Genomic DNA, 20,093 nt, shown 5'->3' with positions numbered 1-20,093 from the left:
ATGGAACCAGAAAGAAGAATTACACGAGGGATGAGTAGGGATGGAGACAGGATGGAGGAGAACGAGAGGAGAGCATTGGAGGAGCTTAGCAGAGCAATGGGGCAGGACCTTGGAGTGGAGGATAGTGTGGGGGGGTCAATTCAAGGAGATGAGTTCGTTCCACCGGTGCCTTCTAACCCTCCTTCTCCTCCGTCTAATGCTCTCCCACCTGCGGGATCCCCACTTGGATCAGACCAAACCCCACGCCCAAGAGAAAACACTGGAAGTACGGCGAACTTGGGAGAAGAAGGAACACAAGGGGTGGTGTTGGCCTTGATGCAGATGGTGGCGAATATGAACAAAGACATGATGGAGGAGAGAAGGCGTAGGGAGGAATGGGAACAGAGAAGAGAAAGGGATACAGTGGGCGGGATTGCAGAAGGGATATCAGAAGGAGTGAGGTACGCCATGGGACGGCAAACTTCGGCGACCCCAAGCGTAGTGGGCGAACAACGGAAGGGGATAAAGCTACCTAACCCAGACCTCTGGAGAGGAGATCGGAACAAGTTAACCGCCTTTCTGTCTGAGTGCGACGTACATTTCGAATTGAACTCTCATCTTTTCCCCGACGACACTAAGAAAGTCTTTTTCATGATCTCTCATCTACGCGAAACACCTCTTCTTGCAGTGCAGCCCGATCTATCCAAAAGACCTCTTCCTGAGTACCTCACGACACACGATCAGTTCATTAAGTACCTCAAGACTAACTTTGGTGATCCAGACGAAGAAGGAACTGCGGCCCGACAACTTAACGACCTCAAGCAAACCGGGTCTGCTTCGGACTACTTCTCCGCCTTCCAGCGACATGTTGCGATTCTTAAGTGGTCTGATGATGGAAACCTAGTTGACCGAGCCAAGAAAGGGCTAAAATCGCACCTTCTAGATGAAATTGCAAGACACGGTAGATCGTTTGGGACTGTGAAAGAGTTATTGGAGTTTGTGATTCCCTTGGACAACCGCCTGTGGAGGAGACAAGTGGAGAAGGAGGCAGAGAGGAAAAGGGAAGGAGGGATAAGGACAACGACAGTGGTGGAAAGTCAGAGGACGGAGAAGAAAGAAGAGAAGAAATGGGAAAAGGGGCAACCTTCGGCGCAGGGTGGTGTCCAGGCGGCTATGATGTCGACGGTGGTAAAGAGTACACCGCCAAACATCGACGAAGTTCGCCGAAGATGGCCTAGGCCGAGCTCCGATCTGAGGGAGACAAGGAGGAAAGAGGGGAAGTGTACCGAGTGTGGTGAAGCAGGACATTGGCTGAAGGAATGCCCTGTAAGGGAGGCTAAGGTTAAGGTTGGACTGTTGCCTCCATGGGGGGGGAAGTTCGGAGAACGTGGTGGAGGATCGGGAGGGAACGCAGTACCTCTCGGACAGAGGAGGAACTTGAATGCGGTTGGAGGAGAAGTAGATTTGGAAGAGGACCAGGGAAAAGAAGAGGACCTGTCGCAGTAGGCGAGGCTCGGCGGGTCCGCCATATTCTCTCGGCCACCATTCCCAAACCCATAAAAGAAACACAGCTGATGGAGCCAGAGGATTGTGAATACAAAAATACACCACTCAGTACCCCTTGTTCATGCAATGTCGATAATCATCTCCTCATCCCTTCCGTTTCCAGAGATCAACCTAAATCGGACATTTTCATTAATGGAATAAAGCTAACTACGCTCTGGGACACTGGAGCTACTTGTTCATATATAAGCCCTAGGGCGGCAGCGAAGATAGGTGTAGAAAAGAGGCGATATCAGGTGAGCGTACCCGTTCACATGTTCGACGGCTCGGTGAGTGTCGCTGGACCCATCACCGAGTTTGTCGAAGTCGGATTTAGTTTGACGAAGGACGCCGAAGTGCGATCTGTTTGTCTCGATGTAACAACGCTCTGCGACGCAGATGTTGTGATAGGGTGGGATTGGATGAGGAAGGAAGGGGTTGTCCTTGATGGAAGAGACAACTCGGTGAAATTTCCCATCCCAACCCCACCAAGTGCGGCGAAGTTAGCGGCCATAGGGCTGCCGACTCCGACGGACGCGATAGACCTCCGCGGCGAAGATGAGCTTGAAGAGCTGAGCCCGGAGGAACAAGACGAGTTGTTCCAGGTAGTTCCTGAACAATACCACCAGTACATTGACGTTTTTAATCCGAAGAAGGGAGGAGAGACCCTTCCCCCTTCAAGGTCCTACGATTTGAAGTTTGAGCTTAAGGAGGGGGCGAACCTTAAGGTCGCCTCCCTCTATGCTCAAGGAGAAGATCAGAGACGCGCGCTGAGAGACATACTAGATCGCGAAATCGCCGCTGGCCAAATTCGGGCAAGTAACTCGCCATACGGCTCACCAATGTTTATGATACCGAAGAAAGCCGAAGGACAATGGCGAATGGTCATCGACTATCGAAAACTGAACGAAGCGACCATACCAGATGCCTACCCTCTCCCTCTAATAGGTCAAATTACTGAGGAACTTGGAAAAGCAAGGTATTTCAGCAAACTAGATCTAATTGGAGCATACCAATTGTTGAGGGTGACAGAGGGACATGAACACCTGACGGCGTTCAGGACACAGTATGGTATGTTTGAATCTCTGGTTGTTCGTGATGGGCTGCGAAACGCCCCCGCGGTCTTCCAACACTTCCTAAATGAGGTGTTTAGAGAGCTACTAGGAAATGGAGTCGTGGTCTACATTGACGATATCCTCATTTATGGGAATACGTTGGAGGAATTACGAGGAAGTACGGCGAAGGTCTTTGAGGTACTGCGGAAGGCGAGCCTGTACGTGAAAGCTAGTAAGTGCGAGTTCGAAAGAGATTCGGTGGTGTTTCTGGGTTTCGTGGTATCCTCTAAAGGTGTATCGGTGAACCCAGAATACATTGATGCCATCACTTCCTTCCCACGTCCTAAGAATCTACGAGAGTCAAGGGGATTCATTGGAGTTGTAAGCTACTACAGGCGCTTTGTCCCCAACTTCTCGAAGATTGCTAGACCTATCAATGACTTGACAAGGAAGGAGGTACCATTTGTATGGGGAGTCGAACAGGAGTCAGCCTTCAAAGAGTTGAAGGCTAGGATGTGTACTGCGCCGGTGTTAGCCCATTTTGACCCTACATTGAAGACGATATTACAGACAGATGCGTCGTTCTTCGGCTGGGGGTTCATAATTTCGCAGATCAACACGGCTGGTCAAGAACACCCGGTAGCTATTGAGTCTGGTGCTTTCAACACAGCTCAACTGAATTATACGGTAGGAGAAAACGAGTTCCTCGCTGTAGTGGAGGGTTTCAGAAGAAGGAGACACTTATTATTGCAGGTAGAAACCACAGTACTTACCGACCATCTAAACCTTACCTACTGGATGGAACCGAAACAACTCAGTCCTCGGCAAGGTAGGTGGGTAGAGGAGCTAGCTAACTTCAGGTTTAAAATGGTTTATCGGCCAGGAACCCAGGCAAGTCTTCCAGATGGATTATCTAGACGGGCGGACTATCATTCCGGGAAAGGAAGTACCATGGTACAAGAGAGCAACCTTATCCAAGGTCTGCCGAAGTTCGACGAAGTTGACGCCACCACGTCGGAGTTGCGTCACCTCCTTCGAGCATTGCAAGGGGCAAGGGAGGTAAAGGAAAATGATCTTGTGGACCCTATGGATCTAGTACTTGGAGTTCAGGAGGACGAAGACATAGAAGGGGTCAGAGAAGAATTATTAGGAGTCGTTTGCGCTGAGTGTTCTCATCCTACGTGTAACGATAACGTGCAGGAACCAGGATCAATCACCGAACTACGCCGTAGTTCGCGGTCTCCTCTAATCCTTCGTGGGGGGTGGAACTCAAGAGGTTTCCTCACATTCGACGATCGCATTTATGTGCCGAACTACGCCGATGCTCGGCTGAAGATCATGAAGATGCGACATGACTCAGCCTTGGCCGGTCATCCAGGTTCGGCAAAGACCCTTGAACTAGTCCTGAGGGATTATGTCTGGGTTGGAGTAAGGAAGGATGTCGAAGATTATGTTGCTGGATGCGCGGTATGTCAGAGAGCGAAGACTAACAGGCAGAAACCTCATGGGGAGCTTAAACCACTGGAGGTAGCTACGAAACCTTGGTCTAGCATCTCGATGGATTTTATCGAGGAGCTGCCAAATTCCCATGGATATAATTCCATCCTGGTAGTGGTGGATCGGTTGACCAAATGGGCCATTTTTATCCCGACTACGACGAAGTTAACCGCAGCCGGCCTATCAGAGTTGATATTGGACTATGTGGTGGCCCAGCATGGGTTGCCAGAGAATATAGTATCGGACAGGGGATCGAAGTTTACCTCCAAGTTCTGGAAGAATTTGACCGATAGTCTCGGAATAAGACTACATCTCTCTACTGCATATCATCCACAGACTGACGGACAGACCGAACGAACCAACCAGTCTTTGGAACTGTATCTTCGAATCTTCACCTCCTATCAGCAGAACGACTGGTCAAAGCTACTCGCTCGAGCTAGCTTTGCTTACAACAACACCCAGCACTCTGCGATAAACAAAACCCCATTCTATGCGAACTATGGATATCACCCTCGTTGGGCTGAAGAGATAAAGGCTAGCGAGGTCGAAGTGCCCGCTGCTACGGTGGTGGTAAAAGACTTGACTGAAATACACAAAGATTGTATCGAAGGAATTGAGAAAGCTAATGAGAAGTACGCCGAAGGATACAATAGGAAACACCGGACTACGCCGAACTTCGCGGAAGGAGACCTAGTGATGCTGTCGTTAGAGAATATTAAGACGAAGAGACCAATGAAGAAGTTAGATGTTAAGCAAAGTGGGCCGTACAAGGTAGTACGGCAGGTAGGTTCTCATGCTTGTAAATTGGAATTACCAGGAACGATGGCAGGTATCCATGATGTATTCCATGTCTCCTTGCTCCGTCCTTATCACCCTCCAATATTTCCTGGTCAGCAAGCTGAGCCACCTGGGCCAGTAGAAGTAGACAATGTGGGAGAGTCTTGGGAGGTAAAGGATATTGTGGACTCTAGAGTAAATAAGAGGTCAGGAAAGTTAGAGTACTTGGTGGAGTGGTTAGGTTACGAAGGAACAGACGATTCAGTATCATGGGAACCAGTGGAGAACGTCGATGGAGCTGATGACATATTGGCGAAGTTCCACGAACTTCACCCTACTAAGCCGAAGGAAGGGCGACTGCGAAGGGCTAGGAGATAGAACGTACTGCATACAACATAGGATTACAGCTACGTACCGCTCACTTGTCCTTACTCTTACCCTTACCTTTTCCTTTTCCTTTCTCCTTCGATCTACTCGGTCCCGCGGGATTGGTGTGGAGGCTACCGATGACCGAAGGTAGATCGAGAGTCTCAGACGGGAACGCAGTAGAGAGAGAAGCATTCCATGCCCGATTCATAGCCCCAAAGAAGTCACCGAAGTCCTGGACATCTCGAGCAGCTTGCATGCTCGGGGTCCTCCACAGAGAACGTATGGTCCGTAGACACTCGAAGGGAAGACTGAGGAGGTCGAGAGCAGTCTGGGCGGAAGCTGGGACACGAGAATTACTACGGCGACCTAACCAGTCAAGGGACGGTGGTGGCTCATACGCCATAGGAGTGACTAGGAAGGGGGTGTCGAACAGTCTTCGGCGAACATCGGCTATCTCAGTAAGGCTTCGGCGAGAGACGTCCGCTAACCTTGTCCTTGCTTCGTCGTCCAGAGCCCCAGTGTTGACTACATCTACTAACGCCGCAGTAAGATTGTTTAAAGCGTTAGCTTGACGAGAAGAGAAGTCAAGCAGGAGAGATGTATCATTTCGGGCGGCCTCAAGCTGAGTAGTGAGACCGAGGACGAGAGAACGATAAGTGGCGAATTCCTTTTCGTCCTCAGGAATACGGACGTCCAGGGAGATACGAGGGTGGACGAGGGACAACCGGGGAGCAGAGGGACCAGCACGCTGAGTATCTTCATTTTCCACATCACCATCATTGAAGGCAACCTCCTTCTCTTTAGATTTCCCTTTTGATTTCTTTAAAGAAGACTTCGGTGTCTTCTGGGAAGCAGAGGGAGGGGTGACGGGAGGGGCCGCCGAAGTGGCCGGAGGAACAGAAGGACGCCGACTTCGGGTACTGTGAGCCGGAGGAGAAGCTACCACTGGAGAGGACGGACGTGGCGCCGAAGGACGAGAGGCCGAAGGACGGGAGGCCGAAGGAGCAGAGGCCGAAGGACGGCGAGAAGACGAAGGAGGAACAGCCGGGAGACGTGATGGGCCGGCCACAGGAGCGAAGGGCGACGGCGACGGAGGCGACGGGCGGAGGTCCGGCGAAGTACGGCGAACCGACCGGAGAGACGAAGGAGGTACCCGCGAACGGGGGACAGACGCTGGAGTCTGAGGAGGGGGGAAGGGCGAAGAGTCGGAGGGACGGGGCGGGATGTCCCGGGCAGAGGAAACGGGACAGAAGGAGCAGGGGCCAGACGTGCATGAAGCACAACGGAGGGCCTTGTTGTGTGGCCTGACTGCCTTGAGGCAGGGCCAGTTTGGACGATTATACGTGATAATCTCACGTCTACTAATTAGCAGGAGTAACTTCGGCGTAGAACGAATAGGTGGACTCACCGGCAACGATCACACGCTTCGTCAACACCAACCGCGATCCAACGACCAGGCTCGGACTTCATCTTCTCCCACAAGTACTCTTCTTCCCGCAGTGATCTCTTCACCCGTTTGGGCGAAGGCTCCCCTCTGGGAGAAGGGGGGGGAGCAGCGACGGGGACGGCGGCAGCAGCGGCGGCAGCGGCGATGGCGTTGGGGGGGGGGAGAACCCCGGAAGAGGAAGAAGAAGAGGAAGAAGAAGAAGAGGAAGAAGAAGAAGAAGAGAGGGAACGGCGTCGTTTCTGGCCCACAATTTGAGCAGGGGGAGGGGCAGGACCGGCTGCGAGTTAGCAATGTCTTGGAGAGCTAAAGAACAGATAAACAAGGCCAAGTTCGGCGAAGGTGTGAGGGGTTGGACGAAGAACTCACGCTCAGGACTATCTACGTTGTTGTCCTCTACACTAATCACCTCCACATCATCATCCGGGTATTCTTCTAACTCGCTTTCACCCTCACTATCAATCCTACCCTCCGCATCATCATCATCCTCACTTTCTTCGGTGTCGGGTCGATCACCCGACTCCGAGCCCCCACTGAGCGAGTCCTGGTCGGAGGAGGACGGAGACTCACCAGGACGAAAGGCGGGCGTCCTACGGCGAGGAGTGGCGGCAGGAGGAGGCCCTCCAGGAGAACCCGTTACGGGGACGGGAGAACCAGCGGAGGGAGAGGCGGAGCGAGGGGGCGGGGCAGCGCCAGACGGCTCCCCCAGAGAGAGAGTGCCGAGGCCGAGGGAGGAGACTTGGCGAGATCTGTCGCCGAAAGAAACTGAACATCAGCCAAGTTCGGCGAGGTAGGGTGAGTATCGATGAAAACTCACGAGCAGATGACACCATACCACCAAAGTTCCTCATGGCGGCGAAAGGGCTGGGTGTAGGAGTAGAAGGGGCCATGACGTTAAGATATTTAAATGAGAATAAAACTCGAGGCGATGATTCAAGGTAACAAATCTGTTTTCTAGGTAAGAGAGATAGAAAGTTTTGAAAGCAGATGGGAAAAAGAGAGAAGCTCGACGAACTGCTCAGTATTTAGTATAATCAAACCTAACCCCTCGTCGTCAACATGCAGCAAACTTCGCGTTTCATCAACAAAAGGCATCGCAGGGACGATCAAAATTCCCACGCTATAGTGTCTCATCTCAATATAAGCGAGGGTTACTTCGACAAACAACGGTGTTGTTCGGCTGCCATTCAGGAAGCGTGTCTCACCTACAAAAGACACAGGGCTTCTTACGGCAAACCTCGACGAAGTTAGGGGAGTCTCATTGTCGGGTTCTGGAGTGAAAGGAGGCCCAACTACGAAGTGCGGCGCAAAGAGCAGAAGAGTGGAGGATGGTCATGGGGAGGGAGAGAATGGGGTACTACGCTGCTAAGTTCTCTTGCCACGACAGAGGTGTAATCGCTCACGAGGACGTTCGCGGCTAAAGAAGGGGGCGACTGTCACGAACTACGTCGTGACACCTCGATTACTCCACCAACAATGACCCTCCTTTGGCCATCAAAACCCCATCACGCCTTAACCTCTTTACTCTACACGTAACTCAGGACTTCTGACACCAAGTACGGCGAAGTTAGACGGAGTTAGGCTAAGTAGGGACAATGGGAGCAGAAGTACGGCGAAGTTAGACGGGGTTAGGCTAAGTAGTGACAATGGGAGCAGAAGTGCGGCGATGTTAGGCGGAGTTAGGCTAAGTAGGGACAATGGGAGCAGAAGTGCGGCGATGTTAGGCGGAGTTAGGCTAAGTAGGGACAATGGGAGCAGAAGTGCGGCGATGTTAGGCGGAGTTAGTCGAAGGAGGAAGAGGATGGCCGAGGGCTCGGGGAAGTTGGACGAAGTGCGTTGAAGTACGTCAAAGCGCGAGAGGGTTGGATGAACGTCTAGGAGGAGTAGATAATATTAGCTGAGAAGATCGCTGAAGTTCTTCAGCGATCCTTGATTGTTGTCAGTAGTGAAAGACATAGAGATAGCTATATACAATCGAGATACATCGCCATCAGTAGAATAAAACCTCAGTTAGAGTAACTACGCCGAAGTACGCCGTAGTTACACTCCTTTCGACGTCTGCGCCCTCCTGGTTGGGTGAGACATCGACTTAGAAGCGTCAAGTTAGCCGAGGTTCGTCGACCGTCGGTCTACTAGAAGATAGTTGTTCGACAGCCGTGACATTGGCAAGGAGAGGGAAACCATGCTTTCCAAGGAACGTTTGGTCGACAAGGTCGGCCTGGGCTCCAGTATCCACTAGTGCTCGGGTCATTATCGACTGGTTATTATGAATTATAGCGATGGGTATAGTAATCTGCAGGCTGGAAGGAGAATCCGCCCCTCGAAGCGAGGGGTTTGACGACGGTATTTGATTTTTAATATTTTTTTTGGTGTTTGTAGTTTTAACTGTTTGTAAACGGACATCATCAGACACTCTAAAAGCCAGAAATGAAATGTGACGAGAAGTTCCCACTGGCTCTCCGGGCTCGTCGCTCGGAGGTGGGTCTACTCGTTTCCCGGCTGGGAAGACGAGTCCGAGCCCGAATCGTTGAGTTCGAAGATCATCTCTTCGTCTTCAACTGTCATAGCTCTGACCTTGATAGGGCGGGAATCGCTTTTGAACGGTGGTCTCTGGCCCGACTGCTTCGACTTGGGGCACACCAGTACGGTGTGACCCGGGTCCCCACAGTACATACAAAGATTTTCTTTTCTTCGGCGTTCCTTTTCCTCATCGGAAATAGGTCCTCTAGACTTTGTTTTACCTGTGCGGTCAGTCTTAGAGGGAGGTTTGTTGTTACCGTCGATGTTCGAACCCTTTCGTTCGAAGTTCGAACGTTGACTGGTGTTGTTGTCCTTGGGGTTGGAGCCCGACTTATCGTCTGACCCACCCATAGATTGGCGGATACCGGAATAATGACGATCAATTGTGATTGCCGCGTCCACTAACTCCCTAAGGGAAGTCGGCTGATTCTCGCGGTTTGCAATAGCAATTCGAATCTCGGCCGAAAGGCCGGTTTCGAACGTGTCTTTCTTGGCCCTGTCATCCCACTGTACTTCAGTAATAATGGCAGTGAACTTTGACCAGTAGGTGGCGACCGAGCCCTTACCTTGCTTGATGGATCGTAGTTGGTTAACCGCATAACGGTGACGATCTGGGTCGCCGTAAATTCTTTTGAGTTCGGCGAAGAAAGCCTCTGGTTCCCGGGTCCAACCCGGGCGTTCGACGGACGGTGTTGAAAAATAACCGTCCCACCATGCCCCGGCGTCCTCTATCAAGTGAGAGGCGATCCAGAGCACCTGTGCTTCTGGAAGCATATTGTTGCCTGCCATCTCTAGCATCATTCTAGCACGGGATATGAAAGCTGGAAGTTTACCTCGATCTCCCTTGAACTTTTCCAGGTTGGCCATGGGTAACTTGGGAAGAGTAAATCCCGAGCCGGGGGCAGGGGACTGGGAGTGACGATCGATCCCCCCGGTTCGAACGCCTAACGCGTTTGCATTAGCTAGGGATTGACCCTCTAAATGTGCGGGGAGTTCGCGACGGAAACCAGGCGGTGGGATGGCCGTCCTGGTTGGGGAGGGAGGTTCATTTGAACCTCCATCGTGAGAAGCAGATTGGAGAGACTGCACCTGTATACGTAGACGAGCCATCTCCTGATTTTGTTCCTCGAACCTTTGGTTTAGACCAGCTAAAGCCTGAAGGATTGCATTGGTACTTGTAGAGGTGGTGGCAGGGTTTTCCACCGCTGGGGTGGCTGGTTGTTGCCCCCCTTGAGTGGTAGGGGCTACACTACCCTCAGGGTGTAACCTTGTAACCCGACCACTTGGAGTATTGGGAACGCTCGACATTGTTTTCAGATTGTCGGGCGATTACAGTTCGGGACTAGAAGAGCAACCTCGTAGAAGTCGGTACAAGCTAGACGAATGTATCTTATGTCAAGACCAGACCGAAGGTCGAAGGATCTGCGTCGAGGGTGATGAGCTACTTGTAGGGACTTGAACTAGTTGTAAGAGGATACGAGGATCGAAGCAAATAGTTCGAGGAGTGAATAATAAGTTTTGGCAAATGTATAAGAGAACTTGTATGTTGAGACAGACAAGATACATTCGTCGAAGTTGTTCTAAGCTATGCACTACCTTATGTACATGGAATGAGAGTGTAATGTAGATAAGGGTGGCTGGTAGTGTTTATCGGTGGCGGGTAACTGGATATTACCCGAACTAGCAACTTCGACGCACGTGGTCATGACAGTATATCTCCCTTCCCGAGACTTCGTTTCCATGGCCAAAGAATTCACATATCGTTCGAAACTTGAAGTATACGTGTTCACTATGGTACAGTAAAGTCTGGCTAGTATTCTAAGAGCGTATCTCAATTTGCTGTCAATCTCATAAGCTTCAGGATCATCATATTTATTCGCATAGCCTCCGCTTTTCACATATTCACTAATCTCCCACAAACAATCCTCAACACCGTCCACCAGTGTCTCTATCAGTTCAGCAAATAGTTGGACACTTTCGTAGGTTTTTGAATGGGGGAACGGCTCAAAATTTCTCTCGGCGTAGAAAGCTCGTCCGAGAGCCGAACTGACAGAAAGGTCTATGCTGGTCATATGGATTAGATCGAGTTGGTATAGTAGGAATTGAAAGTGGTTTCCTGCTTCTGGTAGAAGGGTCGAGCAGACTTTGCGGAGGTTGATAATCCAGATCGACGTGGGAAGATCGATGACCGGACAACCGAACTCGTGATAAAGGTAGTTATCGGCCGGAACTGTCAGGATCACGGGTACCTATAGACGGGTTCCTCAAGAGTCGTACGCAGAAGTCGTACTCCACCTACCCGTTCCCGTACTCCATCTATCCGTTCCCGTCCCCGTCTCTCTAATCCCGCTACGGCGTCCTCCGTTCTCCTGTCCTACCTAATCGTTACTTCTTTACCATGCTATACTTTTCCTTCATCTCCGTCTCCCTCATCTATCTCCGTCTTCCTTCGCTCTTACACCTCTCGTCGCTTTCCACATTTACTCCATAGATTTCGGTATCACTCCGCTCCCTTTTAGTATATAGAAACACCCCTTTTTCGTAGATGTCTTGTCGAATGTATTTTCTCGTCACTTAGCAAATCTTTTGCCCCTTGATCTCATCGACTATAGTCTCTTCGATCTACTACATCACTAGACTATAAACTACATCACTAGGTTTGTTCCCTGCGAGGCCCTATATCCATAGCTCATAGACGCAGACTATTTCAACGTCTGGTCCTGACAGGAACTTACTTGATGGATCACGATTGCTTCCTACTCACAGAGGTAGGCCTTTTTCGACATCTTGGGCGGAGTAGAGTTTCCAAAACATTGCGGGTCACTTGCTTGATGGCCAGAGCTGAAACAAATTATGTCAGAACCCAATATCTTCCTTATGTGACTTTGTCCGGCCAATTGCAGATCCAAGCTTATGGAAATGTGTTTCTTCCACCCAAGTGTCCTGTGAGACGGGCTGCATCTCTGGGCAAGAGCCGAGGTTACTCAGGTCCCAAGGAGAGATCAACTGCTGTTTGTAGACGTCTCTTTCAAGCATCAGCCGGGTAGAAGTACTATATATGAGAAAGGCATACATGAGTTTCAGCGTTTTTAAATCCCACATTATGATATCATACATAGACTGCATGCACCTATCTATTCTCAAAGCTACAATACATCTCACAGAGGCTCAACAGAGATAGTACCTGCCCTTTTCACCAATATCTTACCTCAACCATCATCTGGGCCAAGCTGTTCACACTCGCTTCTACTTGATTCCATCGCCTTACGGTCCATGCCGCCAAATCGGGTTCAACTGTTTGTTCAGTGTGAACTTGTTGAGCTTCATCTTGATCATTGGTGTGGTTGGGATTTGACTGAGTTGAATTTGCTAAAGTCTCAATGAAACTTCTAGAGACGCCTACATATGTACTCCTTAATATAGTACACAAGGAGATGATCAGATTCATAGCAGCTTCTAACTTCCGAAGAAAAGTCTTGATTTCTTCCTCAGGCTCATCCTGGTTGATCAGAGTTTTATAGTCTTGGATACAATCTCTAAGCTCCACTCCACCCTCAAACAGTGTCTCCATTAGATCTCCAAATTGTCTCACACTATCGATTGTCTGAAGATGGGGGAATGGAAGAGTTTGACCAGCGATCCCTACTCTCCCAATGGCAGTTTTGATAGAGAAGTCAATCGAGAAATCATTGTTTATGAGATTGTCCATGGCACAACCTTGTCGCCCTAGCTCTGGAGTTCTCTATGTTATAAACTAGTAGAAATCTGGGAGTCGATGATCGATGGGGTGATGATTTATCTCAGGCATGCAGAAAGTCGAGATAAGAGGTGAGATGTGAAGATAGATGGCTAGACTTTCGGAAGAAAACGTGAGAACAGGAGGGTGAAGATCGGACGTTAAAATTAGACTTTTCTCACGTCCAAGAATCCTCTGTAAGATGAGAAGAGGAACTGAAACTGGAGAGTTTGTTTTCTTTCCAACACAGGCAAGAAGAAGGGGAGGGGGGGGGGGGGGAGTGCATCTTGTTACCACTCCCTTGGCCCTTGGCCCGTGGGGTAAGTGACGCTCGGATCGCCTTTTCCCGCATTTTGCCATATTGAAAAATGCGCCACATTCCTTTCGATCATACTCTGTGGGGCTCCGGTACACGTCAACCTCATTCACGAAGCCAACTTCGCGCACGACATCAAATCTCTTCACGCACGACATCCACGTGACTGTCACGTGTTTACGGTTAGGCATGCATCATCGTGTTGTTAGGCGTGTGTACCACGTGGCTGCACGGACCTCCCTTCCAACCTCTCTGTCCCCGAGTGAAAGTAGGTCAAACCGTTTTTTTTTTAAATTGATGAATTATGCATAGAATGAAGTACTCTTTTTTATAGACATGTAAAGCACATCCTCCTCTATCTGTCAGTGAAGAGTTCAGATTGAAAAGTTAAAAACTCACTGAGATACATGATCTCTCCTTCAACCCCTCTGTCCACCAGTGAAATCCTGTTGTCCTGGCCTATACTCGCGAGGGGGAAATTCCTGTCTCATACCACCGTGCCTGGCGTCTAGAACCATCCTTTCTGCGAAGTTTGAGCCATTTCCGAGTCCTTCCTGAACATACGGTGGTGGATAAACCGGTGGATAAAAGGTAGGTTGAAAATTCGAATAATTCGACACAGGAGGGTACGTAGGTGGCCTCTGGTACCAATTAGATGGCCCAGGGACCCCTGGGAGCAACTGGGGAGAAGGGTGGAAGGGATAATGATGATATTGAGGTATTATCTGCATAAATCAGCCGGGAACTTTCACCTGTGGACCAGGACAAGTGGTAGGACAGATTTCAATGAAGTGCGTACCTGCAGGCCTGTCCCCATTGTCTCTGAGGCTGTCCTCACCATCTCTGCAGGCCTCTGTGTCATCACAGGAGGCCTCACCACCATCCTTTCTGCATTTTCTTGTCCCTCAGCTTGAAATCGAGCCAATAACTCTTGTTCTCTCGCGGCCACAGCTTTTTTCGCTGCACACATGTAGGTAATTGCGTGTCGCTTAGTACAGAGGTCACATTTAGGAGGGGGAAGACGTGGAGGAGCAGATTGTTCGCTTTGTGATAGAATTCGACCAGTACTGGCTTGAAAAGAGCGATTACCTGACGATTTAGAGACCTGTGAACCTGAATTCTGTGAGGGGGGAGGAAGTGAAGGAGGAGGTCTGAGAGTAGTGTTTTTCGAATACATTGGTGTAGCTCGAACCACTGTCACTCCTTGAGAGGCCTGCGAAGCAGCAGCTTGGGTAGCAGAGGCCCTAATAGCCATTCTCGCACGGAGACCAAGATTGACAGGAGGATCAAGTACGAAATCGCGGGAACCGTTGACTACCTCGAATTCGTCTTCAAGTCGATGAACCCCAATGGCCCAAAATGCAGTGGGTTGTACTCTGTTATTGGTCTCTTCGAGAAATTTTTCGAACCCGCCGTGAGGGAGCAATCGCCAATGGTGATGTATTTGATTGATAGTGAGTACCCCATCATTTCTCATGATGTTCACGATAATATGAGCACAGGGGAGACCCATTGAAGCTAAAAATCGTCCTGAACAGTTGTGTATTCGATCAGGCTGACTTAGTAGTTTATTGGCAATGAGAATTTGCTCCTGGAGGAAGTTCGTAGCGAATTTAGAGACATCTCGGTTGATAACACTGAGTATTCGATCCACCAAGGCTGACCGTACTGTTTGCTGACCATTCTTCAATGTGATACTGTCCCATTGTCTGTCCAGGAAACGATCCAGCTGAGGAATGACTTGCCATAGCGTCCCTGTATGACTCTTCAAGAAATCTTTGAAGGAACGATGTTCACCCTCATTTCTTGAGGTCGCATGTTGCTTGAGATTACGATTTTGGTTCGTGTAGGCCCAGGCCCACTTCTCCTTCGAAGAAAGCAAGTTTTCAATGTACCGAATTGCTGGAGAATGCTCTGCTTTCGAAAATCGCTCTCTTATCTTATCCATCCCCTGTTCTAGCTTGAAATCGTCATGGGCCTCCACCACTTCTCGCATCCACATGTCCCCAAACCTCTGTCTTTCTAGTATGGGATCTTCTTCGCTAGTAAAGCAGTGGTTTTTGTCACAGGCGTGTTTGATATTCTCTCGCAGATGCCATGTGCAGTACTGCTGCTTCGCTGCCGGTAGGTACTTTTTGAGAGCGTTGGCTAAGGCTACCTCGCGATCTGTTATCACCACTTGAATTCGATGTTTTAAGGGACCAATCAAGTCGAGAAAACTCTTTATCGCCACCCCATACCAATCTGTAGTCTCGCGATTGATAAAAGCAATGGCCGCAGTAAATGTGAGGTTCGTTGCTGTCATTCCTGTGATGTGTAACATTGGAAGACGGTATCGGTTGGTGTTATAAGTGCAGTCCATCATAAGAACAGTGGGATAAAGATGAACGAGTGCTCTTGCTTTATGAGTCGTGTAAATGAGTCCAAGAGCTTCATTCTTCGCATTTACCAAGCCTTTGAAGAGTCGTTTTTCATGTTCAAGATGAATAAAAAGGCTCTCGGTTGCTGTTCGTCCACTCATTCGGTTCTTTTCGTACCTCCACTTGAAGTTTGACACATCGACAGGGGTCAGGAGAGGTTTATCGGGGTGTTTCTCGAGAAGATCCAGGATTTGGTGGACAGTAAAGCCTTTATCAATGTATTCCTGTAAAAGGGAAGTAATTTGCGGGGTTCGCGAGTTTTTTCGAAGGTGTGATATGAGTAAACTTTTTACAGGAGGGTGGTTGTGTTCATTACATACTGTCTCCAACAGTATTGGTCGAAATCCATCTGCCAGGGCGTCTTTCTCAGTAACTCTGGAGAGTTTGATTTGAAATGGACAGCCTAATCGCTGGGTATGAGGCTGACGGGTTCGTACCTTTTCAAATCTAGCAGAGCGACCAGAGTGATATTTACCACCGAATACGCAGTTCATTGTCATGTGTTGTCGATTTTGATTACTTGAGTCGGTTACCAGAGCAAATCCTTTGTTTCTGACTATGATATGAAGTTTATCACGAGCAGAATTGATTGATGTCTGAGGGGGAAGAGTTATGGGAGCATGATGAAGATTGGGGACACGAGTATGTGGCCCAAATTCATCTTCTTCAATGTTTTCAATATTGGTGTCAAAATCGGGGTTTCCTTCGCTGTTGTCTCCTGAAAGACGTTGTCACGGGCGTCGAACAACTATTTCTTAATAGACCGACGGTCGACGAACCTCGGCTAACTTCACGCTCTGAGTCGATGTCTCACCCAACCAGGAGGGCGCAGACGTCGAAAGGAGTGTAACTACGGCGTACTTCGGCGTAGTTACTCTAACTGAGGTTTTGTTCTACTGATGGCGATGTATCTCGATTGTATATAGCTATCTCTATGTCTTTCACTACTGACAACAATCAAGGATCGCTGAAGAACTTCAGCGATCTTCTCAGCTAATATTATCTACTCCTCCTAGACGTTCATCCAACCCTCTCGCGCTTTGACGTACTTCAACGCACTTCGTCCAACTTCCCCGAGCCCTCGGCCATCCTCTTCCTCCTTCGACTAACTCCGCCTAACATCGCCGCACTTCTGCTCCCATTGTCCCTACTTAGCCTAACTCCGTCTAACTTCGCCGTACTTCTGCTCCCATTGTCCCTACTTAGCCTAACTCCGTCTAACTTCGCCGTACTTCTGCTCCCATTGTTCCTACTTAGCCTAACTCCGTCTAACTTCGCCGTACTTCTGCTCCCATTGTTCCTACTTAGCCTAACTCCGTCTAACTTCGCCGTACTCGGTGTCAGAAGTCCTGAGTTACGTGTAGAGTAAAGAGGTTAAGGCGTGATGGGGTTTTGATGGCCAAAGGAGGGTCATTGTTGGTGGAGTAATCGAGGTGTCGCGACGTAGTTCGTGACAGACGTGTGGGAGGGGCAAAAAAGTCGTCTGCAGTATCGGCGGAGGGAGAAACTGAGTATATGTCGCGTAATGGTGTTGATAAACCAGGGGAAGAGGGAGATGATGTATTATCTTGCTGAGTCTCTGGTATGATGATCTCGGACGGGGTGGACGGGGTTTCTTCCTTTATGAGTGGTGGGAGAGATGGTGGGAGAGGTGGAGGTGACCATTCATCACCGGAAGAGTCGCAGAGGTCAATAGGTTGAGAGGAAGACATGATATTAGAAGGGATAAAGAACTAAGAAGATCAGTTTTTAGTGGAAGAAGTGTAGAAGGAGGTACATACGAAATGGTGATTATCACAATGTGAATCAGATCGGATAAGTAGTAGAAAGGGGTAATCCAGTACGCTGAGAACAATGGTGGAGGTTTTGAGAAGGTAGCTTTATTCCTGTGGGCTAGAGAGAGTGGTGATATTGAATGATGTTGAATGATGTGAGTTGAAAGTATGAGGAGAGTTGAATCATGGCGTGTGCGGCCACGTGGTACACACGCCTAACAACACGATGATGCATGCCTAACCGTAAACACGTGACAGTCACGTGGATGTCGTGCGTGAAGAGATTTGATGTCGTGCGCGAAGTTGGCTTCCTCATTCACACCATCGACAACTACTTACTTAGGGAATGGTATTCCTTCCTCCTGCTATCAAGACAGTCTGTGTATCCTAGAATCTCTAGTATCTTAGTAAATGGATTTCTTGGATTTCTCAACTCCCTCTTCTCAGGCCAAGCTACGTCTTGAGCCCTTCAAAGTCTCCATCCCACAAGAAGACATTGACGATCTAATATCTCTGGTGAGAGCGGGACGGATAGCTAAGAAAACGTATGAGAATACTCAGACGGAAGAGAACTTCGGTATAACGAGGGACTGGTTGATGCATGCTCGAGATCAATGGTTGGAATTTGACTGGTGGGTTATTCCCTCCTTCTTACTCACTTCCATTCTTCTCGCTCGCCGTGTGTCTACGAATAGGTGCTGATGAGGTTTCCTGTCATGTGTACTGGTTTTCGAGTGGTTTACAATGCTGGGGCAAGGAGGCAGAATACTTGAGAGAGCAAGCTCAAGGGGATTAACAGAGAGAGGAGATAAGAACAACAAGTAGTGTTGACAGTCAGGCGCAAACAAGAACAACGCATCAACTCGATACCTCAATTCACTACTCTCCTCGTTGGTCGAGATGGACACGAATATAGAATACACTTTATGGCTCTTTTCTCTTCCAAGAAAGATTCTATCCCCATACTTTTCAGTCATGGCTGGCCGGGATGTTTTCTGGAATTTCTACCGATGTGTGAAATGCTCATCAAGCGTTACTCTCCCGGGGACTTACCGTGAGTTCTCAAGTCCTCTTGCCCGCTTACGAGTCCCATTCGGAGATAGTTTGCATGCTATCAGCAGGAGTGTCTCATGCACAAGGCTGGCATTATCGGAAATAGGCATATCACTGACAGAGAGTGAAAGAACGAGGAAGAGATGCTCATGAGAATAGATACAACATTATTATCCCCTCTCTGCCAGGCTATACTTTTTCCGATGCTCCTCACTTAGAGTCCGATTTTGGAGTCCCTGATATCGCTTATCTTTTCAATGGACTGATGCGTGGTTTAGGGTACGATAGATATGTAGCTCAAGGTGGAGATATAGGTTCTGCTATCTCTTCAGAGCTTGGAAGGGAATACGACAGTTGTGTGGGTAAGTCTTCCTTGACCTCTCAGTGACTGCAGCATGTTTTCTTCTTCCAGACGCGCCCCTTTTCCTATAGGTAGGCGTAGAACGTTTCGGGGACATGAGTTCACCATCAGCCGTCCATCTCAATTACAAAAATCCCTATCTACCTCCTAAGGGGACTATCGAACGCGAGAGGATCATGATTAGAGGAGGACCTCATTTTGATGATGCGGCGACATTCATGCAACCGTTTGGTTATGCATTGGAACAAGGAACAAGACCTTCGACTATAGGTTTAGTCTTGTCCACCTCTCCTCTTGCTCTTCTAGCTTGGTATGTTTTCGTTTCCCTATCCATTCACCTTTCCTCGATATCCTCTCCTGATGTCACCTCATTGTCGTTTTCTTGTCCCACATACGCCTTAGGAGCTGATGTCTCGTATTGGTTGACTCTGATACCTCCACCGGCAGAGGTTCGAATGCTCACAAATAGGATAGGCGAGAAAAACCTAGAATGGGGTGATAAGTGGCCTGGACTAGAGACGACGCTCACTTTCGTATCGCTCTATTGGTTCACAAACACTTATCCTTCCAGTATCTATCCTTACCGTTGGGTAAGTCAACATGATTTCTGTCTTTTCGTACGGAATATCAACCTATAATTGACCTCCTGCAGACGCAAGGCATACATCGTCCTCCTGCCGAAAAGGACGAAGCTTGGATATCTAAACCGACTGGATACTCGAAGTTTGGAGGTGAAATGTGTGATACGCCCAAAGAATGGGTGGCTCAGATCTCAAACCTGGTGTGGTCTCGGGAACACGACGGGGTAAGTCTCGTCTTTTCATCACTTTGTCCCTCTCATCTCCTCCCTCTTTCCTCCGATCAAACCAGCCGGAAACTACTTATCCGTGACAAGTCAGGTAGCCTATCAGTGATGATGAAAGTATTCCGGAACTGACTAGCAGGGAGGTCACTTTGCTGCTCTCGAGAGACCTGAAGAGTTGTTTCAAGACGTTGATGATTTTGTCAAAGCCGCGTGGGGAATGTCGCCCAAGCTCAGAAGACCTGATTAAACGATATCGCTGCATGGGGCCATATAAACTTGTACCACCACATCTTGCAGGTCTTACTATCACTTCGTATAAGTTCTAAAGTAGAATGATATTAGTTGTACTCGTACGATAATTGAACAATGTACAGTATACAGTATGTAGCTGTAGCTGTAGACGCACAGACTCAATTGACAACCGGTTACAAACGCCGGAGCAAC

The 20,093-nt window shown here is 49.1% G+C and overlaps 5 protein-coding genes across 5 annotated transcripts; 2 read left to right on the top strand and 3 right to left on the bottom strand.

The window, feature by feature from the left end:
* TREMEDRAFT_64852 (uncharacterized protein) lies at positions 1-1,485 on the top strand (the record flags this gene model as incomplete). Its single annotated transcript, XM_007007058.1, has 2 exons — positions 1-402; positions 1,081-1,485. 2 exons carry the CDS (start codon positions 1-3, stop codon positions 1,483-1,485), a joined length of 807 nt encoding a protein of 268 aa, XP_007007120.1.
* A 3,783-nt stretch (positions 1,486-5,268) lies between these two features.
* On the bottom strand, positions 5,269-7,553 carry TREMEDRAFT_64850 (uncharacterized protein; the record flags this gene model as incomplete). Its single annotated transcript, XM_007007057.1, has 4 exons — positions 5,269-6,577; positions 6,628-6,943; positions 7,033-7,428; positions 7,481-7,553. The coding sequence occupies 4 exons, from the start codon at positions 7,551-7,553 to the stop codon at positions 5,269-5,271; spliced, it is 2,094 nt and encodes a 697-aa protein (XP_007007119.1).
* Positions 7,554-8,761: 1,208 nt separating this feature from the next.
* TREMEDRAFT_64849 (uncharacterized protein) lies at positions 8,762-11,997 on the bottom strand (the record flags this gene model as incomplete). Its single annotated transcript, XM_007007056.1, has 5 exons — positions 8,762-9,048; positions 9,750-10,483; positions 10,789-11,413; positions 11,483-11,532; positions 11,948-11,997. 5 exons carry the CDS (start codon positions 11,995-11,997, stop codon positions 8,762-8,764), a joined length of 1,746 nt encoding a protein of 581 aa, XP_007007118.1.
* A 379-nt stretch (positions 11,998-12,376) lies between these two features.
* Positions 12,377-12,892, bottom strand: TREMEDRAFT_64848 (uncharacterized protein; the record flags this gene model as incomplete). Its single annotated transcript, XM_007007055.1, has 1 exon — positions 12,377-12,892. The coding sequence occupies one exon, from the start codon at positions 12,890-12,892 to the stop codon at positions 12,377-12,379; it is 516 nt and encodes a 171-aa protein (XP_007007117.1).
* A 4,863-nt stretch (positions 12,893-17,755) lies between these two features.
* TREMEDRAFT_45464 (uncharacterized protein) lies at positions 17,756-20,009 on the top strand. Its single transcript, XM_007006976.1, has 7 exons — positions 17,756-18,062; positions 18,269-18,484; positions 18,643-18,845; positions 18,956-19,154; positions 19,314-19,434; positions 19,497-19,649; positions 19,789-20,009. The coding sequence occupies exons 1-7, from the start codon at positions 17,842-17,844 to the stop codon at positions 19,894-19,896; spliced, it is 1,221 nt and encodes a 406-aa protein (XP_007007038.1). The 5' UTR covers positions 17,756-17,841; the 3' UTR covers positions 19,897-20,009.
* Positions 20,010-20,093: the final 84 nt, after the last annotated feature.

The sequence above is a fragment of the Tremella mesenterica genome, assembly GCF_000271645.1.
Source record: "Tremella mesenterica DSM 1558 unplaced genomic scaffold TREMEscaffold_12, whole genome shotgun sequence".
In the NCBI taxonomy this organism is placed as follows: Eukaryota; Fungi; Basidiomycota; class Tremellomycetes; order Tremellales; family Tremellaceae; genus Tremella; species Tremella mesenterica.
Note: the sequence above shows the minus strand (reverse complement) of the source record. Positions and strands in the feature narration are given on the sequence as shown.